Below are 22,603 nucleotides of genomic sequence, written 5' to 3' on the forward strand. Positions count from 1 at the left end.
CATTTGCATGTACCATGTAATATGTTTATTATGCGTCTATTTTTGATTAACTTGTATATAGAAATTTCAATTTAGATTTAGGATACTGATTATATTATCTCCGGAAATAATTCATCAATAACTTAATAAAATATCTTATAACATGCATCAAAGACTTATGATTGTAACTGCTATGTTTTTCTTGCTTTTAAAATCTAGAGAATAAAATTGATTTTTAAAACAACAAATCAATATTAAGTCGGTGTACCATCCCTTCCATATCATGAGTTGTTTATCATCATGTTATTATGAAAATGATAAATGTGTACGGATTGGTTGATCTGGAATAATGATTGATCAAACTTTTGTATAAATTCTATGTTCATGTCAAATATCGTTCAAAACTATGACGAAATAAGAGGTTGCACAATGAACGTCTTTGCAGCGAGTTCATATTTACTTTGTTTTATCTTGATGTATAGTTATGGACAACTGTTACCTTTAACTTCGGACTTTATCAAGCAAGGCTATGTGTCCGAGAGCATGGATGAAGGTGTTTTTGCTGTACACACCCTGGAAATAAAGTCTCTTATAGAGTGTGCATTGCGTTGTGGCATGAATTTACTTTGTAACGCTGTGGACTTTTGCTTTCTTGATGGTTTATACACCTGCCGATTCCGTTATGGACATGCTAACCTTTCAAACACCATTACACAGTGTGAGGCTTATGAAAACACAGCTGTAAGTACAATTATATTAAGGGTTTTAGAACATAGATAGATAATTTTTGAGATTAAGTACACCTTACTCACATTATTTGAATTTGGCGTAGTTTGTATCTATATGTTAAAAATCTGCTGAAAACTTATTGTCTAAGCCATTAAATTAAAAAAAAAGCATTCAACATAAAAATCTTCAGAAATATTTTGAACGTTTTTATTAACCGGGTTTTCCAACGGAAAAATCCGATTATTAAAATGGTAAAAATGGCGGGCGGGCGGGCGGGCGGCTGCCAAAAGGGTACCCTCATTGTACGGATAAATCCTCCTACAGTTTTCAAGATAGGAAGTTGTTCTTTTGCAGATCAATTGTACATATATCAGAGGTGTGCATATTGCAAGGATTTTGATTTCCGATAATTTATCGAAAATATACCAGGTTTTGAACTTAGTCATTTTTTGGCAAAATTTTGCATATAGGGTACCCTCATTGTACGGATAACTCCTCCTACAGTTTTTAAGATAAAAAGTTGTTCTTTTGCAGATCAATTGTACATATATCAGAGGTGTGCATATTGCTAGGGTTTTTATTTCTGATAATTTATGAAAAAAATACCAGCTTTTGAACTTAGTCATGTTTTGGAAAAATATTGCATATAGGGTACCCTCATTCTACGGATAACTTCTCCTACAGTTCTCAAGATAGGAAGTTGTTCTTTTGCAGATCAATTGTATATATATATCAGAGGTGTGCATATTGCTAGGATTTTGATTTTTGATAATTTATGAAAAAAATAACAGCTTTTGAACTTAGTCATTTTTTGGCAAAATATTGCATATAGGGTACCCTCATTGTACGGATAACTCCTCCTACAGTTCTAAAGATAGGAAGTTGTTCTTTTGCAGATTAATTGTTCATATATTAGACGTGTGCATATTGCTAGGATTTTGATTTCTGATAATTTATGCAAAAAATACTAGCTTTTGAACTTAGTCATTTTTTGGCAAAATATTGCATATAGGGTACCCTCATTGTACGGATAACTCCTCCTACAGTTCTCAAGATAGGAAGTTGTTCTTTTGCAGATCAATTGTACATATATCAGAGGTGTACATATTGCTAGGATTTTGATTTCCGATAATTTATGAAAAAAATACTAGCTTTTGAACTTAGTCCTTTTTTTGGCAAAATGTTGCATATAGGGTACCCTCATTGTACGGATAACTCCTCCTACAGTTCTAAAGATAGGAAGTTGTTCTTTTGCAGATTAATTGTTCATATATTAGACGTGTGCATATTGCTAGGATTTTGATTTCTGATAGTTTATGAAAAAAATACTAGCTTTTGAACTTAGTCATTTTTTGGCAAAATATTGCATATAGGGTACCCTCATTGTACGGATAACTCCTCCTACAGTTCTCAAGATAGGAAGTTGTTCTTTTGCAGATCAATTGTACATATATCAGAGGTGTGCATATTGCTAGGATTTTGATTTCCGATAATTTATGAAAAAATACTAGCTTTTGAACTTAGTCATTTTTTGGCAAAATGTTGCATATAGGGTACTCCATTTCACTGGATACGTGTTGATAGGATTATGGATACAGTTCACGTAAAAGAAAACCCGGTTTGCTGTCACATTGACAGCTTTTCTCTTGTTTTAAAATATAATTAAGAAATAAAATAATTTCAGTCATAAGAGGAATTAAATCTGAGGAAAGAAATTCTGACTTAATAAAAATCGTCATTTTATTGCAGACCTCTCTCTCAAAAACTTTTAAAAAAGCAAACGTCGGATAGAAAAAAATGAAATTAGAATTTTCAGCGACAATGCACATCTAAATATGTTTTATTTTTTTATCTTTATATCTATTTGGTAGTGAAAGAAAAAATGTCCTGAAATGTGCTGAAATTTTTTATAGTATTTTATTTTTCCGTGTTAAACATTTTTGAAAGGGAATAGAGAATGGGGAGTGGAAAATTAAAGAATCAGAATTTTCGGTGTGACCTTGTGTCCATAATAATGAAAATAAGAATGTAACCTGATTTGAAATGTTACTTTTTAAACATTTTAAAGTACTAAAGGGTATATTGAATTGTCATAAATCCTGTTTGATCCTATTGGCGATAAATGTTATTATTTTTTTAAAATAAAGCAATCAAATGTTATTAGTTTGTTAAACTCAAATTTATATTTAAACTAAAATTCAGTATATCATTATTGTTCGTAGAGCGATCGCTAAGTGAATGTAGTCCATACTGGGCTTAACATACTTGAGCTTTGCTTGTAATTCTGGTATTTAAAAAAAAGGGGGTGGCTCTATATTACAAGCTCATGAACCGCTCCTGAATTTTCATTGTTTGTTTCAAGTTAAAATCGACCAGGGACAATTTCACTTTCGCGGGTCTTTCTGGTGGAGGCATTTATGACTACCGCTATTCGTAAATAATTTTATATATAATAGTATATTCTCTCTCTATATATATATATATATATATATATATATATATATATATATATATATATATATATATATGAAATAAGGACAATATATTATCTAGGTGTTTGAACTAAACTCAATGATACAAGCTAAAACGGGATCATTAACGTCTCATTTCCTTTTTTGTACTTTCACACAACCACACAAAGAGCCTAAACCAATTATAAACATTCAAGACTGTCGAACCAGTTCATAAAACGATAAGAAGCTATGCCATTTTGTATGATTTCTTAATATACCATGAGGTTAAAGTATCCGATGTGTTACATGTATCAGAGCTCAACGGAAGTTCTGTAAAGGGTCGACGACTGGATCAAGGTTTTTTAATCATGGCGTACAAATTCAATTTGTGATGTTGTCATACGCAAAAATGACATTAACATTAATTATTCGTGATATTTTTTAATCAAGACAGATCTTACACATTTACAACCGCATTGTTTGATTTAATGTAATTAATGCTAAGCTATGAAATTTATTCATCATTTGCGCGATACAATTCAGTCATTCGCTTAAGCAGTGGGATCCTATGGAGTTGAAGCCCCCTCAAAAAATTAAATGATTACAGCTGAAATGACATCTATTGTGGTGCTAGACTGAAAATATTTTCTTTAAATCGTTCATAGAATTAAATTTGGGGTGTTTGATAAATGTTTTGTACAATAAGAAAGCATTTAACAGAGTATTAAGTTGTAGTTTCATTCATTTATACTGTTTTAACGACTTTCTCAATCATTATACTTGATTATTAAATCCTACTTTTTGTGTCAGTTGCTGTAGTAGGAACGTTATATGTTTTCAGAACAAAATACACATGATAACAGCATCCTGACATAAAAAGGTGTCTAAACTTTTAGCCACAGCAGGGTGTGTCGCGGATGTAGTTCAATTGTAGTACAATACATAGGCCAACTACATTATACACTGTTATCTTTCTCCTTTTACTCTCTAAAATCAAGTTTTATGTCACCGGGTTCACAGGTGTGTGACTGTCAGTCAATATATCGGGTCTCAATAGCTCAGTGGTTAGAGCGCTGGCACGGTACGCCAGAGGCCCTGGGTTCGAATCCCGGTTGAGACTTGACTTTTCACCACCTGTGACATTTGGCGCCCAACGTACAAAACTCACGGTCACTCCCTAGGAACATGTTTCACAACATTTCCTTCACTCGTAGAGTTCTAATCGTAAATTCGAGGACGAATTTCTACCAAGAGGGGGAGTATGTCACCGGGTTCACAGGTGTGTGACTGTCAGTCAATATATCGGGTCTCAATAGCTCAGTGGTTAGAGCGCTGGCACGGTACGCCAGAGGCCCTGGGTTCGAGTCCCGGTTGAGACTTGACTTTTCACCACCTGTGACATTTGGCGCCCAACGTACAAAACCCACGGTCACTCCCTAGGAACATGTTTCACAACATTTCCTTCACTCGTAGAGTTCTAATCGTAAATTCGAGGACGAATTTCTACCAAGAGGGGGAGTATGTCACCGGGTTCACAGGTGTGTGACTGTCAGTCAATATATCGGGTCTCAATAGCTCAGTGGTCAGAGCGCTGGCACGGTACGCCAGAGGCCCTGGGTTCGAGTCCTGGTTGAGACTTGACTTTTCACCACCTGTGACATTTATAATACTTTTTTTTTTTAAAGACATCCAAACAATATGTAACCAAAACAATTGCTGTCTGCAAAGTTTGTTTACCTGACATGAATCAGTTTTAATATCTAAACTCAATTTACATGTATATGACAAATAACTGTAATATATCTCAGTGATATATTTGATAACAATTACTTCAAAAAACAGTGATTAAACGTTAACCTGTCATTAAATTTTGATTAATTAATTAGTATTTCATTCGTTTATATATCTATGTTTATTGTGTTGACATTGTTTCTATTTTTACAGAGCAAAGACTGCCCGGATGGATTATTCTTAAGAGCTCAAGGAATATGCAAAATCAGTAAGTGGATGCCACAAAGTAACAATACCATAATAAAAGTGATGTGTTTATCTTACTATAGTTAAGTAACAAGACCATAAAAAAAACTATGTGTCTTTATTTCATATGGTTAAGATATATCTTAGCTCAATAATAAACTATCGGGGTTGTTGTTTCTGGTAAGACAAGGTTTAGCGGTTTATATTAGTGTCAGGTGTATATATAATTTACATTTCACCTCTCTTTCATTTTGATATACCAGTATTATAGAAGCATATTATAGAAATGCCATAGGTGTTAATCTGGTTCTAGCATTTTTTAGTTTATAAGCAAAACGTCTTAATTTATAAGATTTACCAGTCATACTTTTTTAGCTCACCTGAGCCGAAACTCAACTGAGTTATTCTGATCACATTTTGTCCATCGTTCGTTTGTTAACTTTTTACATTTTGAAGTTCATTCTAAAACCGTTTGACCAATTTCAACCAAATTCAAAACAAAGCATCCTTAGGGAAAGACAAATATCAATTGCAGAAATAAAAGACCGATCTTTATTCAAAACTCGAAACTATTCTGATCACATTTTGTCCATCGTTCGTCTGTAAACTTTTTACATTTTGAATTTCATTTAAAACCGTTTGGCCAATTTCAACCAAATTTAAAACAAAGCATCCTTAGGGAAAGACAAATATAAATTGCAGAAATAAAAGACCGAGCTTTATTCAAAACTGGAAACTGTAGAAAAAGGGGGGTATATTTTTTAAAAACTTCTTCTCAAGAACTACTGAGTCAAATTTAATGTAATTTAGCATAAATACTCCTTATGGAAAGGAAAATATAAATTGCAAAAATTATGGTCTAGTTCTGTTTCAAATCTGAGTTATGTGAAAAAAATAAAGAAAGGGCGTGTTGCAATCAGTTTATAGCTTCAGGTTCGGTATTCATAAGTCTTGCTAAAATGGGTAGGCAAAACCGGGCCGGGGCAAAACAAAAAATGGCAGTTGGCCCGGGGCAAAACAAATGATTGGCAGTTATTAAGCTGCCAATCTCATTTAAATTTTCAGGAAATTTTAAGAACCAGTATATTGGTTTTCGCTGTATATATTACTGCAAAACAAAGCGTATTTTGAAATTGACGATTGCCGATCTACCCCGGCTTTTTTTGCCCCGGCCCGGTTTTGCTTATCAATTTTACCAAGACTCGTATTCAATACTTCTAAAACGAGGTTCTTTGTTCAAAGCAGCCTTGACAATAAAGCGAAAATGGTCGATCTGAAAATGATGTATTTGTTTGATATTGTTGAGCAACAGTTCGCGTACGAAAGGAATCTTTGAAACATGCAAAATACATTAGTGTCGATTTTGTAAAGTAAATTGAGGCTAAATATTTTAATGCGTTGACAGTTTTCACATATGACGGTGGTGTTAGCTTTTTTGATTTTCGTTCCGTTTTCATTATTTATGATATGTAACCTGGGAACTCTCGCCTGTATTTTGTGATTTTTACGTATCAAATTAAACTTCGGTAAATCAGACAGCTAACTGTTTACCTGCGCAAATTTAAGCAAAATCTGAAGTATTAAAAAGTACTAAACTACAATTCATTCTATCGATAAATCGATATGCTCTTTTGTGTAATGGAAGACTAATGCAATATGTTTTGTTGAGATGCTTAGCATTTTCTCCAGTTCTGAGGCCATTCTTTTTTTCCCATTTTAAATGCTGAATAGGAAATACCAAGTTAAAAATCTTAAACTGAATGTAAACAACTCATGTAATCAAAATGACTCAGAATTGTGAGCTCTGTATCTTGCTTAATATTCTACGATTGACGCTGATATTTTGGTTGATCATAAGACATTTTATATGAATTATAGTATAGTAAATACTTGTACAAAAAAAATAAAGGTTGATATGCTGTGTATATAACTTCTCTTTGGGGCCCATCTTTATACAATGAATAATGTAAAATCTACAATATTTTTGATAGTTTTTCAGACACGAGTAAATAAAAACGACACCATTAAAACAGTTTCCATAGTTCTGACACATTTTTGTTGCGGGGATAAAGGAATTATCGTTATTCTTAAGAAAATATTACTGCGAAAAATTATCCTGGTTTGTAACCATTTGTTTTTTATGAAATAAGACGAAAATAATAGATGGGCCTCAGTAAATTAGAGTGATGTGCCTGTCAATACTGTAGTTCTTTTTATGTCACGTGAAAACATTTTTCATTCCAATGTATTCATCAATCAAGTGTGAATGAAGTCACACGAGTTTACTCGAGGTAAACAACAGTCATTTAATTATAATAGAAAAGACAAATTAAATTTTTAAATGTTTTTAATTTGAGGAAATGAGTGAATTGATGTACAATTTTCTTCTTTACATCTATAGGATTTTTTAAAAATGAAATACAATAACTATTATATTATATTTTTTTAAAAAATGCAATAACTAGTAAGTAGTTGAGGAAGAAATGGTCACATTTGCATCTCGTATATTCTGATCGCTTTATAAAGTGGTGGGGGGGGGGGGGGGGGGGGAGCAGAACAAAAAAATGGGGAATATGAAGTTAACGGTGAACCCTTACCAAATGTTAAGTTTTATTTCTTGCGTAGGATTTTCTTATTCTATGTAAAAATGGTATTCATTGAAAGCACAATGTAAAAAATTACGTGTATGCAAAAATAAGTGTAAAATTCCAATACATTACAATGTTTTTTTTTTGTTATTTTACCGATGGGCTATATATGGCACAATATCTTTTAACGCCCATTGTTTCTCAGGTGAGCGATGTGGCCCCATGGGCCTCTTGATTTATTTATTTTTTTCTTTTAAAAGTGACAAAATGATTATAATGAATCACGTCCAGTTAATTTTAACATTTATACATTTCAAGATACTGATGAGTGCCAGAATGACCCATGTCTTAACGGAGCCACATGTACGAACACACCCGGCTCATTCAACTGTACATGTGACGCCGGATGGACCGGGATAGTTTGTGATGAAGGTAAACGACAATAAAATGCGTAAATTTTCACGTTTGTTTTTTTAAAATCAAATGTAAAATAAGCATGTCTATAGTTGTGGAGGCAGCAATTGTTAAAATGTTCCTTCCGTTAAAATAAGGATAATTTTTGAAATCCAACTTAAAACCAAATTCTCCTTTGCAAAATTGTTATACATTAAAGCTGACATGAATGCATAAATCATTTGTTCGCCATATTAGTTTCGATCGCTCCTCTACTGCCACTGGGTTATCTACAGTAGTTGAGAAAGTTACGGTTGGTTGCTTTCCGATCGAGGCATGTAGGTTGCACGGACTTGTAAATGCATGAACTACACATCGTAGTAAAATGTTTGTGATAAAGAATAAAGGAAACAACAATCAATAAAATACAAGTTTTATTTATTCTTCAAAAGAATTTTCCAGGTATCATTTTGCACAGATTGCGCTCCCTTATGCATATCGAACATGTCTGCCGTTCATACGAATGCATAACGTATGCGTCTTTTTGAAAATCCTGGCGGAACTATATCCAACTCAGTAGCTAAATAATAGTAAATCCATGAAAGTAACACGTAACATCGATCCATCGATTTCTACAAAAAGCTCAGTTTCTAAAATCCATCCTGTTATTGATATTGCTCGATCTGCCATACTGTGTGGTTTGCGCATATGCGATGTTTAAACAGAAACAACACAGGAAGCGGTCTACAATTATCGAGGATTTTTTAAGTATCTGTACCTTGGTTTCAGTCTGTCTACTTCGTTGTTTGCTTAGATATGCCTTGCAAGTTTAGTGGTTGTCATATTATGTTTGTTCAATACGTTTTTCTACACGTCTTTTCGTCCAAGGTTCGGATGTATGAAATGCCTGAATGCAGTTATATAGGGGGTGTGTATCGATGAGACACAACTAATATGGCGGTAGTCGGAGATAAAAGAGAAATGATGCGTATTTATGAATTCATGTCAGCTTTAAATACGAGGACTATTACATGCATTTTAATGTTTTAATTGGTGTTGCTGTGTTGTATTTTTTTATTGTAAATTTTGATGTTATATTGTTTTTCTAGTATTTATTATGGATGATATAACAGGTAAAAATCATAACTTTTAGATATCAATGAATGTCTTGACAATCCTTGTCAAAACGGAGGAACATGCAGCAACAGCGATGGATCTTTCACGTGTACATGCGCTGGTGGATTCACAGGGGCACTCTGTAATGAAGGTAAATGTATATTATTCTTCCTCCCTCTATCAATATTAATGTATATTTCTCTTTTCCCTCTATCAATATAAATATGTATGCCTTGCTCCTCTTTTTCTGTGTTTCTTTCCGACTCTCTTAATTTAAGTTGATGTTTATCTACTCTGATTGCTATTTCTGTGTATCTGCCTTCCTCTCTCATGTTTGTCATTATCTCTCTAAATCGATACTTATCTTTACAGTGTTCGTACTTTTAAATACCAACATGTTATTACATCTTTATCTTTTCTATACGTATAAAGACAGAAACTGTTATTTGTAGATTATTTTTGTTGGATATAGTTTCATTTTTATATCAATACAGGCATGCTTGACGTTTATATTCTCTGTAAAGAAGAAGTCAGATCTAATTTTTAAAAGGTTTACAAATTCATAAGCTTTATTTGATTTTGACGTATTTGTAATTATACCTTATTTTCAAACATTCAAATAGAAGGAAGTGTTGTAGAGTACATCAGGTATTTTCAATTTCAGGTCACTTGAGGCACTTTGATTACTTATTAGAATTAGTATTTCACCGTCATCGTCCGTGTTAATGCGACGCTCGTCGTGCGATAACATTTGCCCGTTTATAACTTTGTAAAAAATTTACTTTGGCCGTTTCTATTAAAATGTGGCATGTTGCATCATAAATTGTACATTTTATGACTCTTTGCTTTGATTGCCTATGGGCAGGACCAAATTTGCTAAGTTTGACCATTTATAATATTTTACTTTTTCTCTGCGTATCTAAGAAAATCTACTTAAAATAATGCATTCATATCTCTACAAAAATTGTAACTTTCATTTGTTCAAATTTATGGGTTTCACCTCTAGGTCCATGCAAAAATGCTAGTTTAGTATCGTTGCACATAATGTTAAAAACTCTTCTTTTCACGTGCTGACACTGAGTAGAAACTGACTGTATATTAAGAAAGACAACAAAACTTTTTAACATAATTTTTAACATTTTATGACCTCCGGGTTTAAGGTTAATAATCCAAGTCAGGGTAAAATGCTGATATAGTATGATTTTATACACACACGTATTAAATGTTTTTAGCTCAGTGAGCTATTCTGATCACATTTTGTCTGTCGTCCGTCTGTCTGTCTGTCTGTCTGTCTGTCCGTCTGTCTGTATACTTTTCACATTTTTAACATCTTCTCAAGAACCACTGGGCCAATTTTAACCAAACTTGGCACAAAGCATCCTAAGCCTAAGGGGATTCAAAGTTGTGAAAATTAAGGACCACGCACTTTTGCAAACGGAGATAATTAGGAATTCATGAAAATTTTCGAGAAATTTTCAAAAATCTTCTTCTCATTAACCATAAGACCAGGAAAGCTGAAACTTGTGTGAAAGCATTCTCAGGTAGTGTAGATTAAAAATTGTGAAATTCATGATCCCCGGGGGTAGGGTGGGGCCAATATGGGGGGTCGAAGTTTAACACAGGAATATTTAGAGTAAATCTTTAAAAATCTTATTCTCAGAAACTAATCAGCCAGGAAAACTGAAACTTGTGTGGATGCATCCTCAGGTAGTGTAGATTCAAAGTTGTGAAAATCATGACCCCCGGGGGTAGGGTGGGGCCACAATGGGGGTCGAAGTTTTACATAGGAATATATAAAGTCAATCTTTAAAAATCTTCTTCTCAGACACTTATCAGCCAGGAAAGCTGAAACTTGTGTGGAAGCAACTTCAGGTAGTGTAGATTCAAAGTTGTGAAAAACGTGATTCCCGGGGGTAGGGTGGGGCCACAATGGGGGGTCGAAGTTTTACATAGGAATATACAGAGTAAATCTTTAAAAATCTTCTTCACACAAACTAATCAGTCAGGAAAGCTGAAACTTGTGTGGATGCATCCCCAGGTAGTGTAGATTCAAAGTTGTGAAAATCATGACCCCCGGGGGTAGGGTGGGGCCACAATGGGGGGTCGAAGTTTTACATAGGAATATAAAGAGTAAATCTTTAAAAATCTTCTTCTCAGACACTAATCAGCCAGGAAAGCTGAAACTTTTGTGGAAGCAACTTCAGGTAGTGTAGATTTAAAGTTGTGAAAATCGTGATTCCCGGGGGTAGGATGGGGCCACAATGGGGGGTCGAAGTTTTACATAGGAATATACAGAGTAAATCTTTAAAAATCTTCTTCTCAGAAACTAATCAGCCAGGAAAGCTGAAACTTGTGTGAAAGCATCCTCAGGTAGTGTAGATTCAAAATGGTGAAATTCATGATCCCCGGGGGTAGGGTGGAGCCACAATGGGGGGTCGAAGTTTAACAAAGGAATATATAGAGTAAATCTTTAAAAATCTTCTTCTCAAAAACTAGTCAGCCAGGAAAGCTGAAACTTGTGTGGATGCATCCTCAGGTAGTGTAGATTCAAAGTTGTGAAAATCATGACCCCCGGGGGTAGGGTGGGACCACAATGGGGGGTCGAAGTTTTACATAGGAATATAAAGAGTAAATCTATAAAAATCTTCTTCTCAGACACTAATCAGCCAGGAAAGCTGAAACTTGTGTGGAAGCAACTTCAGGTAGTGTAGATTCAAAGTTGTGAAAATCGTGACCCCCTGGGGGGTAGGGTGGGGCCACAATGGGGGATCGAAGTTTTACATAGGAATATTAAGAGTAATTCTTTAACTAATTTTAACCAAACTTGGCACAAAGCATCCTTAGCCTAAGGGGATTCAAAGTTGTGAAAATTAAAGACCACGCCCTTTTGCAAAGGGAGATAATTAGGAATTTATGAATATTATCGAGAAATTTTCAAAAATCTTGTTCTCATGAACCATAAGATCAGGAAAGCTGAAACTTGTGTGGATGCATCCTCAGGTAGTGTAGATTCAAAGTTGTGAAAATCGTGACCCCAGGGGTAGGGTGGGGCCACAATGGGGGTCGAAGTTTTACAAAGAAATATATAGAATAAATCTTTAAAAATCTTCTTTTCATGAACCATAAGATCGGGAAAGCTGAAAATTGTGTGAAAGCATCCTCAGGTAGTGTAGATTCAATGTTGTGAAAATCATAACCCCCGGGAGTAGGATGGGGCCACAATGGGGTCGAAGTTTTACATAGGAATATTCAGGTAGTGTAGATTCAAAGTTGTGAAAATCGTGACCCCCCGGGGGGTAGGGTGGGGCCACAATAGGGGTCGAAGATTTACATAGGAATATAAAGAGTAATTCTTTAACCAATTTTAACCAAACTTGGCACAAAGCATCCTTAGCCTAAGGGAATTCAAAGTTGTGAAAATTGAAGACCACGCCCTTTTGCAAAGGGAGATAATTAGGAATTTATGAAAAATTTTGAGAAATTTTCAAAAATCTTGTTCTCATGAACCATAAGATCAGGAAGCTGAAACTTGTGTGGATGCATCCTCAGGTAGTGTAGATTCAAAGTTGTGATAATCATGACCCCCGGGGGTAGGGTGGGGCCACAATGGGGGGTCGAAGTTTTACATAGGAATATAATGAGTAAATCTTTAAAAATCTTCTTCTCAGACACTAATCAGCCAGGAAAGCTGAAACTTTTGTGGAAGCAACTTCAGGTAGTGTAGATTTAAAGTTGTGAAAATCGTGACCCCCGGGGGTAGGGTGGGGCCACAATGGGGGGTCGAAGTTTTACATAGGAATATACAGAGTAAATCTTTAAAAATCTTCTTTTCATGAACCATAAGATCGGGAAAGCTGAAACTTGTGTGAAAGCATCCTCAGGTAGTGTAGATTCAAAGTTGTGAAAATCATAACCCCCGGGAGTAGGATGGGGCCACAATGGGGTCGAAGTTTTACATAGGAATATTCAGGTAGTGTAGATTCAAAGTTGTGAAAATCGTGACCCCCCGGGGGGTAGGGTGGGGCCACAATAGGGGTCGAAGATTTACATAGGAATATAAAGAGTAATTCTTTAACCAATTTTAACCAAACTTGGCACAAAGCATCCTTAGCCTAAGGGAATTCAAAGTTGTGAAAATTGAAGACCACGCCCTTTTGCAAAGGGAGATAATTAGGAATTTATGAAAAATTTTGAGAAATTTTCAAAAATCTTGTTCTCATGAACCATAAGATCAGGAAGCTGAAACTTGTGTGGATGCATCCTCAGGTAGTGTAGATTCAAAGTTGTGAAAATCGTGACCCCCGGGGGTAGGGTGGGGCCACAATGGGGGGTCGAAGTTTTACATAGGAATATACAGAGTAAATCTTTAAAAATCTTCTTCTCAGAAACTAATCAGCCAGGAAAGCTGAAACTTGTGTGAAAGCATCCTCAGGTAGTGTAGATTCAAAATGGTGAAATTCATGATCCCCGGGGGTAAGGTGGAGCCACAATGGGGGGTCGAAGTTTAACAAAGGAATATATAGAGTAAATCTTTAAAAATCTTCAACTCAAAAACTAGTCAGCCAGGAAAGCTGAAACTTGTGTGGATGCATCCTCAGGTAGTGTAGATTCAAAGTTGTGAAAATCATGACCCCCGGGGGTAGGGTGGGGCCACAATGGGGGGTCGAAGTTTTACATAGGAATATAAAGAGTAAATCTATAAAAATCTTCTTCTCAGACACTAATCAGCCAGGAAAGCTGAAACTTGTGTGGAAGCAACTTCAGGTAGTGTAGATTCAAAGTTGTGAAAATCGTGACCCCCTGGGGGGTAGGGTGGGGCCACAATGGGGGATCGAAGTTTTACATAGGAATATTAAGAGTAATTCTTTAACTAATTTTAACCAAACTTGGCACAAAGCATCCTTAGCCTAAGGGGATTCAAAGTTGTGAAAATTAAAGACCACGCCCTTTTGCAAAGGGAGATAATTAGGAATTTATGAATATTATCGAGAAATTTTCAAAAATCTTGTTCTCATGAACCATAAGATCAGGAAAGCTGAAACTTGTGTGGATGCATCCTCAGGTAGTGTAGATTCAAAGTTGTGAAAATCGTGACCCCAGGGGAAGGGTGGGGCCACAATGGGGGTCGAAGTTTTACAAAGAAATATATAGAATAAATCTTTAAAAATCTTCTTTTCATGAACCATAAGATCGGGAAAGCTGAAAATTGTGTGAAAGCATCCTCAGGTAGTGTAGATTCAATGTTGTGAAAATCATAACCCCCGGGAGTAGGATGGGGCCACAATGGGGTCGAAGTTTTACATAGGAATATTCAGGTAGTGTAGATTCAAAGTTGTGAAAATCGTGACCCCCCGGGGGGTAGGGTGGGGCCACAATAGGGGTCGAAGATTTACATAGGAATATAAAGAGTAATTCTTTAACCAATTTTAACCAAACTTGGCACAAAGCATCCTTAGCCTAAGGGAATTCAAAGTTGTGAAAATTGAAGACCACGCCCTTTTGCAAAGGGAGATAATTAGGAATTTATGAAAAATTTTGAGAAATTTTCAAAAATCTTGTTCTCATGAACCATAAGATCAGGAAGCTGAAACTTGTGTGGATGCATCCTCAGGTAGTGTAGATTCAAAGTTGTGAAAATCATGACCCCCGGGGGTAGGGTGGGGCCACAATGGGGGGTCGAAGTTTTACATAGGAATATAATGAGTAAATCTTTAAAAATCTTCTTCTCAGACACTAATCAGCCAGGAAAGCTGAAACTTGTGTGGAAGCAACTTCAGGTAGTGTAGATTTAAAGTTGTGAAAATCGTGACCCCCGGGGGTAGGGTGGGGCCACAATGGGGGGTCGAAGTTTTACATAGGAATATACAGAGCAAATCTTTAAAAATCTTCTTTTCATGAACCATAAGATCGGGAAAGCTGAAAATTGTGTGAAAGCATCCTCAGGTAGTGTAGATTCAATGTTGTGAAAATCATAACCCCCGGGAGTAGGATGGGGCCACAATGGGGTCGAAGTTTTACATAGGAATATTCAGGTAGTGTAGATTCAAAGTTGTGAAAATCGTGACCCCCCGGGGGGTAGGGTGGGGCCACAATAGGGGTCGAAGATTTACATAGGAATATAAAGAGTAATTCTTTAACCAATTTTAACCAAACTTGGCACAAAGCATCCTTAGCCTAAGGGAATTCAAAGTTGTGAAAATTGAAGACCACGCCCTTTTGCAAAGGGAGATAATTAGGAATTTATGAAAAATTTTGAGAAATTTTCAAAAATCTTGTTCTCATGAACCATAAGATCAGGAAGCTGAAACTTGTGTGGATGCATCCTCAGGTAGTGTAGATTCAAAGTTGTGAAAATCATGACCCCCGGGGGTAGGGTGGGGCCACAATGGGGGGTCGAAGTTTTACATAGGAATATAAAGAGTAAATCTTTAAAAATCTTCTTCTCAGACACTAATCAGCCAGGAAAGCTGAAACTTGTGTGGAAGCAACTTCAGGTAGTGTAGATTTAAAGCTGTGAAAATCGTGACCCCCGGGGGTAGGGTGGGGCCACAATGGGGGGTCGAAGTTTTACATAGGAATATACAGAGTAAATCTTTTAAAATCTTCTTCTCAGAAACTAATGAGCCAGGAAAGCTGAAACTTGTGTGAAAGCATCCTCATGTAGTGTAGATTCAAAATGGTGAAATTCATGATCCCCGGGGGTAAGGTGGAGCCACAATGGGGGGTCGAAGTTTAACAAAGGAATATATAGAGTAAATCTTTAAAAATCTTCAACTCAAAAACTAGTCAGCCAGGAAAGCTGAAACTTGTGTGGATGAATCCTCAGGTAGTGTAGATTCAAAGTTGTGAAAATCATGACCCCCGGGGGTAGGGTGGGGCCACAATGGGGGGTCGAAGTTTTACATAGGAATATAAAGAGTAAATCTATAAAAATCTTCTTCTCAGACACTAATCAGCCAGGAAAGCTGAAACTTGTGTGGAAGCAACTTCAGGTAGTGTAGATTCAAAGTTGTGAAAATCGTGACCCCCTGGGGGGTAGGGTGGGGCCACAATAGGGGATCGAAGTTTTACATAGGAATATTAAGAGTAATTCTTTAACTAATTTTAACCAAACTTGGCACAAAGCATCCTTAGCCTAAGGGGATTCAAAGTTGTGAAAATTAAAGACCACGCCCTTTTGCAAAGGGAGATAATTAGGAATTTATGAATATTATCGAGAAATTTTCAAAAATCTTGTTCTCATGAACCATAAGATCAGGAAAGCTGAAACTTGTGTGGATTCATCCTCAGGTAGTGTAGATTCAAAGTTGTGAAAATCGTGACCCCAGGGGTAGGGTGGGGCCACAATGGGGGTCGAAGTTTTACAAAGAAATATATGGAATAAATCTTTAAAAATCTTCTTTTCATGAACCATAAGATCGGGAAAGCTGAAAATTGTGTGAAAGCATCCTCAGGTAGTGTAGATTCAATGTTGTGAAAATCATAACCCCCGGGAGTAGGATGGGGCCACAATGGGGTCGAAGTTTTACATAGGAATAAAAAGTAATCTTTAAATATCTTCTTCTCAGAAACTAATCGGCCAGGAAAGCTGAAACTTGTGTGGAAGCAACTTCAGGTAGTGTAGATTCAAAGTTGTTAAAATCGTGACCCCCCCGGGGGGTAGGGTGGGGCCACAATAGGGGTCGAAGATTTACATAGGAATATAAAGAGTAATTCTTTAACCAATTTTAACCAAACTTGGCACAAAGCATCCTTAGCCTAAGGGGATTAAAAGTTGTGAAAATTAAAGACCACGCCCTTTTGCAAAGGGAGATAATTAGGAATTTATGGAAATTTTTGAGAAATTTTCAAAAATCTTGTTCTCATGAACCATAAGATCAGGAAGCTGAAACTTGTGTGGATGCATCCTCAGGTAGTGTAGATTCAAAGTTGTGATAATCATGACCCCCAGGGGTAGGGTGGGGCCACAATGGGGGTCGAAGTTTTACATAGGAATATATAGAGTAAATCTTTAAAAATCTTCTTCTCAGAAACTAATCAGCCAGGAAAACTGAAACTTGTGTGGAAGCATATTCAGGTAGTGTAGATACAAAGTTGTGAACATCGTGACCCCCAGGGGTAGGGTGGGGCCACAATGGGGGGGGGGTTGAAGATTAACAAAGGAATATATAGAGTACATCTTTAAAAATCTTCTTCTCAGAAACTAATCAGCCAGGAAAGCTCAAACTTATGTGACAGTATCCTCTGGTAGTGTAGATTCAAAGTTGTGAAAATCATGACCCCCGGGGGTAGGGTGGGGCCACAATGGGGGGGGGGGTCGAAGTTTTACATAGGAATATATAGAGTAAATCTTTAAAAATCTTATTCTCATGAACCATAAGATCAGGAAAGCTGAATATTGTGTGAAAGCATCCTCAGGTAGTGTAGATTCAATGTTGTGAAAATCATAACCCCCGGGAGTAGGATGGGGCCACAATGGGGTCTAAGTTTTACATAGGAATAAAGAGTAAATCTTAAAAATCTTCTTCTCGGAAACTAATCTGCCAGGAAAGCTGAAACTTGTGTGGAAGTATCCTCAGGTAGTGTAGATTCAAAGTTGTGAAAATCATGACCCCCGGGGGTAGGGTGGGGCCACAAAAGGGGGTTGAAGTTTAACATATGAATATATAGAGTAAATCTTTAAAAATCTTCTTCTCAAAAACTAATCAGCCAGGAAAGCTGAAACTTGTGCGGAAGCATCCTCAGGTAGTGTAGATTCAAAGTTGTGAAAATCATGACCCCCGGGGGTAGGGTGGGGCCACAAAAGGGGGTTGAAGTTTAACACATGAATATATAGAGTAAATCTTTAAAATTCTTCTTCTCATGAACCATAATATCAGGAAAGCTGAAAGTTGTGTGAAAGCACCCTCAGGTAGTGTAGATTCAAAGTTGTTGAAATCATAACTCCCGGGGGGTAGGATGGGGCCACAATGGGGGGTCGAAGTTTTACATAGGAATATATAAATTAAATCTTTAAAAATCTTCTTCTCAGAAACTAATCAGCCAGGAAAGCTGAAACTTGTGTGGAAGCATCCTCAGGTAGTGTAGATACAAAGTTGTAAAAATCATGACCCCCAGGGGTATGGTGGGGCCACAATGGGGGGGGGGGGTTGAAGTTTAACATATGAATATATAGAGTAAATCTTTAGAAATCTTCTTTTCAGAAACTAATCGGCCAGATGATTCTTTATAATTGTTAAGACTTTGGCCCCAGGGCAATTCTTTGGCTTCACAAGAAGGTTCAGGGTTTGATGTAGGTTTATATCCCATATATTAACTATTGTTAAGGATCTTTTTGAGAACTGCAATACTCAACATATGATATGACTATAAAATCATCCTGTTAGAAAAGGGACTAATGATTATAAACATAAGAATACCCAGGGGGAAAAGTGATTTTTTTTATACAGGATCTACATGTATTATTGTACATTGTCTAGATAGTTTATATTATGACTCCATTAAGCTGATTTTTTCATACCTTTTGTTCCTCATGTGAGCGATGTTGCCCATTGGCCTCTTGTTTCTTCTTCTGCTGACACCTAGTAGAAACTGACTGCATATTAAAGGGGCATGGTCACGATTTTGATCAACAATTATTTTCCTGATTTTAAAGTTTACAGTTCAAAGCTTTGTGTAAATTAATATCATATTTTAATGCATTTTTCTTGAGATTTAAACTTTATACCGTGACATAATTATTCAATCATCTAATATATACAGTCCCATAATCATTCAATCATACTTAAATGCTTAATAAAATTTTAATCGGGAAGTACTCTAGCCTCGCCTATTATAAAAGTAAAATTAAGCTACATGTGTATTCGGAAAACAACAAAACATTGCAAATTATGCTATTTGATGCATGTTGTAGTTTCGGCACAACATTACCTTATTTCATAATACTGACAGTTTATATCAAATGCTGATTATTTCTTAAAAGGAATACTTTGTTGCTGTACTGTTTACCGACAACTTTACAATTATAGCGCCTTTGAACTTATATGTGCATATGGCATGGAATCCCTATCCAGGTTCAGATAAAGATGTGCTAGCCTGGTTCCCTTAGCTAAACATTACGCACAGGAACCAGGATAGCTCATGCGCAGGTTGAATTTTCCCATAGCATCCGGCTTGACCTCAGGGTCCATGCAATTACATGCTTATCAAAACATGATCGTGCAAGTTAAAGTTGATTTAGGTTTTTTCCAATAGAAATCATGTTTTGCTAACTGTATTTAATATTTTATATAAATGGCGAATTTAAATATTGTACTAGTACTGAAACATCGTATAAAAACGTTATATATACATGTACATGTATTTTGTAACTAGTCGTCTTTTTTATGTAATACATACCTTTCTTCTAATTGTTAAAAATTAATTCAATCGTAAAAAGTACATTGTATATCATTTCTTCTACATTTTTTTTCATGAAAATACCTACAAGAGAGTTTTACCAATCACAAACAGTTTTAAGTAATGTAAAACACCTCAGTAGTAGTACGTTTCAGGGTCTGTAAATTTTGTCAGCACGCAACAATTCTAAATTGCACATAGTCTTCAAAAATTTAGAAATATTTAAATAAAGAAGTTATTTAAGAGAAAAGGTTACGTGTTTTGTAGGCGGGTTCGGTTTTTAAAAATCACAATTCCTGAAATGAATCATGAGTACATACTGTTTTTAACAACGCATGCTACCCTCTGAAAATTTAACTCGCCAATAAACATCTAATTTTTTAAAGAGTGTTTGTTACGATTACATAAACTGTGTTCGACAAATAGTTTTCCTAAAAAAATGTTCTTCCTTTTAAAAACACGTTTTATATACAGGCATTCAATCACAACACGTTTTTATAACAAAAAAGAACTGAAAGTTTAGTCATTATAATCGTTTGACACCATATCACATATATTTTCAACTCGCAGCAACAACGGAAGACCTACTCGTGTCTTTGCCACGAGCGCTGCTCTAGTTTTTTTTTTACAACTATATTATTAAATCATACTTTGCATCAAATGTTCAGAAGAAATGTTTTGAATTAATATATACATTTATACACACTTGAGTTGTAATTGCTTAATGCGCATTTAGTACACCTTTTAAAGATGAATGAACTCGCGAGATTGATCGAAAATCGAGTCACACCACGCTTCGGCAAATTCGTTCCTCCAGTAAATACTCCAGCTACATGAATACATATTGGTTGAATTCAAACTGATGATTCGTTGTTAGTGATGTTAATCCAACATCAATTATACTTGCTTTGTACATGTACCGTAATGTGTAACAACTTGTTCCGTTGAAACCCCTGCCATATGGCAATCCATTTTTAAATCAGGATAACACCATATACACAAGTTCATGGTGTACAGCCCTTTTACTTGAAAATTCTTGCTCACTGTTGCCAATTACATCCTATATAACATTTTCACCGATTGCTAATGTAAATGTTGACACATTAAACATGCATTGGTTCCTTTTTTCATGAACAATATTGATATATTTGCTCGCTCCCATTGCCTGCACTGTTTCGGAGAATGCAACTCTTTAACCTTAGATATGCCTGACGTCAGACAATAATGTTTATACTACTATATCTTATACCATGATACCATTTATGTTTAGAAATAAAATAGTTAAATGAAACCAAATTTAAGACAATAATAATTTTATCAAAAAATAATCGAGTAATGTAATAATAAAAATGTTTAATACTCTTTTGAACGAGGTAACTTAAATATATGTGCATCGGGAATATTAAATCGTACGCGGAGTGTAAACCATTACGTGAATGAACATATAACCGATTACATTAGATATATGTATTATAACAAATAAAGCAGTAAAAGAACTTTTCTGTATTTTTCAACCCACATTTACATAATTTGTTCCCTAATTTATAGTAATTAAATGAGTTTAACGGTAATCGGCTGAGTTGTTCGGCGAAATATGTAAACACGATTTGAGAAAATTATAACTACTTTATAAATCACTTTAAACAAATTGCATTTACAGAAAAATCGTTTGGATTTATTGCTAACCTAAAAAATTACACGGATCTTTAGTAAGCTTACATTTTTTAAAGTTGATCTGTTCAGTTTATTGTCGAAAATGGATACGTTTGTATTCGGACATCAGAGGAATTAAATGAATCGTGAAAAGTACAAAAATACGACGCCCGTTTCTTTTTTTATAATTTTCTTTATAAACGTATCGAATCGTTCGTTGATTGAATTCTTCTGTTTTAAACGACTGAAGTTTTTAAATGAATCAATAAATATATTTGTGTAGTAATTAATCGATGTATTGTGTAACTTAAAATTTTCACAGGAACTGCCTACTTACATATTTACGCCATTTTCAAATCGACAAAAATCATGAAAATAATGCCTGTTTGGGAGGGTGACAGTTGAAGCTGACACCCCGAGAAAACCATTTTCAGGGAATGTATTACTTAAAGAAAACATTCCTACCTTTTTTCTTATCAATTATTCGCATCATATTTCTTCAAACATATATTAAAAAAAACATAAAACGGTATCAATTTTTGAAGTCATAAAAAATAACTAAAAACGGACACTGCCTGCTCAGAAATGTGTACTTTAAATTCTCAAGGACTAAATTCTTCTTAAAATTATGTTTTATGTCTAATGTAAGTTTCCACCTTTTCGCTCGGGTTCTTTTCTCATTTGCTGTGACTAGCAAAGACCGATCCTATCATTTTGGAGTTCCGATTGAAAATAAATGAAAAGGACCAAACGATAAGTGAACGCACAGTGAACCCAATGTGAGCGTCTTGTAAACGGTGAGCGCGAACGGAGCGGAGCGCTAGTGAACGCAGGGTGAGCGCACTCTAAACGCACAAAAAATTGGGAAAGTAGAACGTAATCAACAACACACTGTAATCAACAACACAGACGGCAATTAAATTGTTTTAACGCAAATCTTGTCAACACATGAATTTAATTACTTGAGACTAATTTGACCCTTACTTTGACCTCTACGGATATTATTCGCTCTATAATTTTTTTCAATCATTTGATCTAAAACTTCAAACTATATATCAATTATGTTCAATTGTTTCCTTAATTAACTGTCATGCATAATTTTTATTATAAGTTCACATGTATTTAACTGAACACATTTTATTATAACCCGGGCTTTGTTAAAATAATATGGAGGGTAATCGTGTTCAAAAATCCAGACATGTAATCTTGTAAATCCGAATATGCAATCGTGTTGGTGTGTGAACCTGAGTATGAATGTGTATAATTCTAATCGTGTAACCTATAAAACTCGGACATAAACACATGTAAGATTTGACT

The 22,603-nt window shown here is 35.4% G+C and overlaps 1 protein-coding gene and 3 non-coding genes across 4 annotated transcripts in view; all 4 read left to right on the forward strand.

Annotated features, from left to right (window-relative positions):
• The first annotated feature begins 384 nt into the window (after window positions 1-384).
• Window positions 385-22,603, forward strand: part of LOC117685989 (uncharacterized) — a 38,054-nt gene continuing 15,835 nt past the window's right edge. The window contains exons 1-4 of the mRNA XM_066087434.1: window positions 385-720; window positions 5,106-5,160; window positions 8,045-8,158; window positions 9,273-9,386. Coding sequence (XP_065943506.1) covers window positions 409-720; window positions 5,106-5,160; window positions 8,045-8,158; window positions 9,273-9,386 — 595 coding nt within the window. The 5' untranslated portion in view covers window positions 385-408. The remainder of the gene's footprint in view (window positions 721-5,105; window positions 5,161-8,044; window positions 8,159-9,272; window positions 9,387-22,603) is intronic.
• Trnat-ggu (transfer RNA threonine (anticodon GGU)) lies at window positions 4,209-4,281 on the forward strand. The gene has a single exon. It is a non-coding gene; the product is annotated as a tRNA-Thr (tRNA).
• Trnat-ggu (transfer RNA threonine (anticodon GGU)) lies at window positions 4,468-4,540 on the forward strand. Its single transcript has one exon. It is a non-coding gene; the product is annotated as a tRNA-Thr (tRNA).
• On the forward strand, window positions 4,727-4,799 carry Trnat-ggu (transfer RNA threonine (anticodon GGU)). Its single transcript has one exon. It is a non-coding gene; the product is annotated as a tRNA-Thr (tRNA).

This window comes from Magallana gigas, chromosome 1, assembly GCF_963853765.1.
Source record: "Magallana gigas chromosome 1, xbMagGiga1.1, whole genome shotgun sequence".
Lineage (NCBI taxonomy): Eukaryota > Metazoa > Mollusca > Bivalvia > Ostreida > Ostreidae > Magallana > Magallana gigas.